Here is a 3,134-nt window from a genome sequence, read left to right as displayed (position 1 = left end):
GCTGCTGTGACTTCTACTGCCAGCACGACCTGCCTGCTCTTGACTTCCTGCGCATGGACTTACAGGACCTACTCTGTCCTGTCATTTCTCTTGCGACATTGCTTATGAGATTAATGCGTCTCGTTGAATATAACAGGAGTTTACTCTGGGTCCACTGGTGCATAGGATTCCACCGTACGAATGTGTCACACTTGCCCATCCTATCGCTAATGGACATTTGGGCAACTTCTGACTTTGGGCGCCAGTGAATAAAGCTGATGTACACATTCTCGAACATGCCTGTGGCCGAGCATGAGCACCCATTTCTCTTGGGGGCGCTGCTGGCACGGAGTGTGCATGTGCTTTCCTTGGGTAGAAATCACCAGTTCTCCAGAGCAGTTGAACCAATGTACACCCCACCCGCCTCACGCCAGCCGTGTACAGAGCTCCGGGTTCCTTGTATCTGGAAATTGTCAGTCTTTTGATTTCTAACCACCCTGGTGGGTGTGGAGTGGTGTCCCGCTGTGGTTTGAATCTGCGTGTCACTGACGGGTAAGGCTGTTGAGTACCTTTCCACGTACCTATCGTCCATTTCTACCTGTTTGAGTCTTTCGTCCATTAAAAAAACTGGGATGTTTATCTTTCTTTCATGGATTTGGAGTTCTCCCTATATTCTAAATGAGTCTTTTAATAAAGTTTTATGTCGCCAAAACACACATACCAATACTCACTTCGGTTTAAAAGCAATTTCGATTCTATGAATTCAACGAAGGCACTTTTCTCGTCTTAGGAAACGCCCCCGGCTCACGCAACACGACACCCTCGTTTCTGTGCACACGGCGGAGCTGGCCCAGCAGACCCTGCCCGGGCCTCATGCTTGGGCAGAGGGCGCCCTGTCTGGTCCAGTCGGTCGGGCAGGAGTGGCGGTGAGGCTCACATGTTTCTTCCTCCGGGATGGGCTGACGGTGAATCGGCATCGCTCCCAGGGACCGGGGTGGCACGAAGCATGGAGTGAGGGCCCCGGGCTCCGGACCTGGGCCCCCACCGCTAAGCTACGTGCACGGTGTTCACTACGTGTCTGCCATGTGGCAGGCCAGGGGGGCCGAGATGGCTGGAATACCAGCCTCATCTCACGGTCAGAGGAGGAGCAAGTGTCACTTAGAGCGCTAAGTGTCACCTCTGTAAGGAGGGGTCTTTGGTCAGGACGCTATGGGAAGGAGGCTGGAGGCTCCCAGCTCTTGCTGGGTCCCTGAGACATCTTCGCGGTGGAGCTGATGCCATCTGCACTGTGTCTCGATGGGTGAGCAGGAGTCACCGGGCAGAGGGTGGCAAGAAGGATGTTCCAGGCAGGGGACTTGGGGCAGAGCTTCCCAGTGAGCCACAATCCTGTGACTGGAGGGTAGGGTGTTTTGGGGGACAGGGCAGGAACGTTAGGGCACCCTGAGATAGCAGAGCTTCCTCCTTCAGCTTCCAGGGAGCCCCGGTGCCAGTCAAAGCTTCCCAGGGCACCTCGCCCTCAGGCTCGGCGTGAGCTCAGCGAGTTGCTCTTCGTGGGATGTCTCTCTGTATAGAGGGATCGTCATTTCAGATCCCTTCCCGGAGCTGCTCCCATCCACGGAACAGTGTGCTGCCTGGCGCTGAGTGGGCATCGGGAGATGGGCGCCGTCCTCCTTAGCTGAAAGGACTTCTCTACAAAGCAGTGGCCTTTGGCTCTGCGTCCTGTTTCTTCTGGAGTTGGGATCTAGAAGACAAGAGATGGTGGACGGTGGTCCCCTGATGCCCAGGGAGGAGCAGGGCAGGCCCGGGGGGCCGCGTGAGGGCATACCTGAATGCCCGGGCCAGCCAGAGGAAGCTCCTGGCCTTGGTGATCTCCTGGGCCAATCTCCTTAAATCGTCTCCTTCGAACAGTGGCAACATGGGGTCCTTAAAGAGGGGGAACGAGTGTGATGTTAGATCCTTTCGGTGACTGGATGGGACCTGAGGATTTGAAATCTTAGGAGGAGAATTTTTGAGCTGCGTAAACACGGCTTCCCACCCAGAGTGGGGAACCTCAAGGCCTCGGCTGGCCTGCGTCCGGGGATGAGAGCTCACAAGCAGATAAGGCGGTCATTCTGCAAAGAGGACACTTCGAAATGAGATGTCTGAGAGTCAGGGGCGGGAGGGGCAGTGGAAAACCAAGACAGCCTCCAGACTGCACGGAGGTCGGCAGGACAGAGTGGTGTGTGCTCCTCATCTGTCACTCAGCAGGATCTATGCAGCCCTTTCGCTATTCCTGCTGGTAAAACTGAGCTTTGCGGACTCGCTTTTTACCTTATGCCAACCAGCGGAATTCCAGAGTCTAGCCCGAGAAGCACAAGGCCTCACGGTCAAGGAGAATCTGAGGGAGAGAGGAACTGCCCCTTCTCTTGGGCGGCAGCAGCGAGGATGACCCCACTCTGCACCCAGAGACTATACAAAGAACTTGATTCAGTAAGGTTTAAATAGAACCTCCACGATACCGTCCCCTTAGCTCTCCTGGGTGATAAGGACACGGGTGAACATCCATTACTTTCACCCGTTCTGTTCGCTGTATTGTTTGTCATATTTGTCCCTAAAACAGTTACTTGAACAAAGAGATCATGCAAAGTACTTGACTTCAAAAATTATGCCGTGTCCTGGGACAGTAATCTTTAACCGTCAAAAAGAAATCTGGAGTTCTGGTTGGTTGTCTTGATAATTCGTTGCCCTGGAGATGTTGTCATTGGCAACAGCACAGTCCTACAAGGTATAAATACGCTCGTGACTTTTCCCTCAGATCGGAAGAGGCTCACTCACTGGCACTTTCTTCTTATCCTGCACGTGTGATGGAACCTCTGGCTTTTCTAGGTTTACTACTTAACACATCACCTGAGTATCTGTGTTTCAATGGCTTGAAGACAGGGAGACAGAACTTCGCAGGAATTCAAGGACAGAGCCTAGGAGCAGAGGATCTGGGCTCCAGCCTCACCGCTCACTCTGCCCGAGCCTGTCATTCACCTGTCACATGGGTACGAGGTTGCAGGCAGGAGGGAGAGGCTTTGTCTATATGAAGCCACAAAGCTGCACGTCGTATGTGCTCAGTGATACAGGCTGTCGTATTACTAAGTAACACTCCGCTCTGCTTCGTCCCCAGCCCT

General features: G+C 53.7%; 1 protein-coding gene across 1 annotated transcript in view; it reads right to left on the bottom strand.

The window, feature by feature from the left end:
- Positions 1 to 1,009: 1,009 nt before the first annotated feature.
- Positions 1,010 to 3,134, bottom strand: part of VWA3A (von Willebrand factor A domain containing 3A) — a 69,610-nt gene continuing 67,485 nt past the window's right edge. Inside the window, exons 26-27 of the mRNA XM_023523815.1 lie at positions 1,805 to 1,902; positions 1,010 to 1,720 (exon numbers count right to left, since the gene is read on the bottom strand). Coding sequence (XP_023379583.1) covers positions 1,669 to 1,720; positions 1,805 to 1,902 — 150 coding nt within the window. The 3' untranslated portion in view covers positions 1,010 to 1,668. The remainder of the gene's footprint in view (positions 1,721 to 1,804; positions 1,903 to 3,134) is intronic.

The sequence above is a fragment of the Pteropus vampyrus genome, unplaced genomic scaffold, assembly GCF_000151845.1.
Source record: "Pteropus vampyrus isolate Shadow unplaced genomic scaffold, Pvam_2.0 Scaffold417, whole genome shotgun sequence".
NCBI classification, from domain to species: Eukaryota; Metazoa; Chordata; class Mammalia; order Chiroptera; family Pteropodidae; genus Pteropus; species Pteropus vampyrus.
The sequence above is the reverse complement of the archived record's forward strand: the minus strand, read 5'-3'. Positions and strand labels throughout refer to the sequence as shown.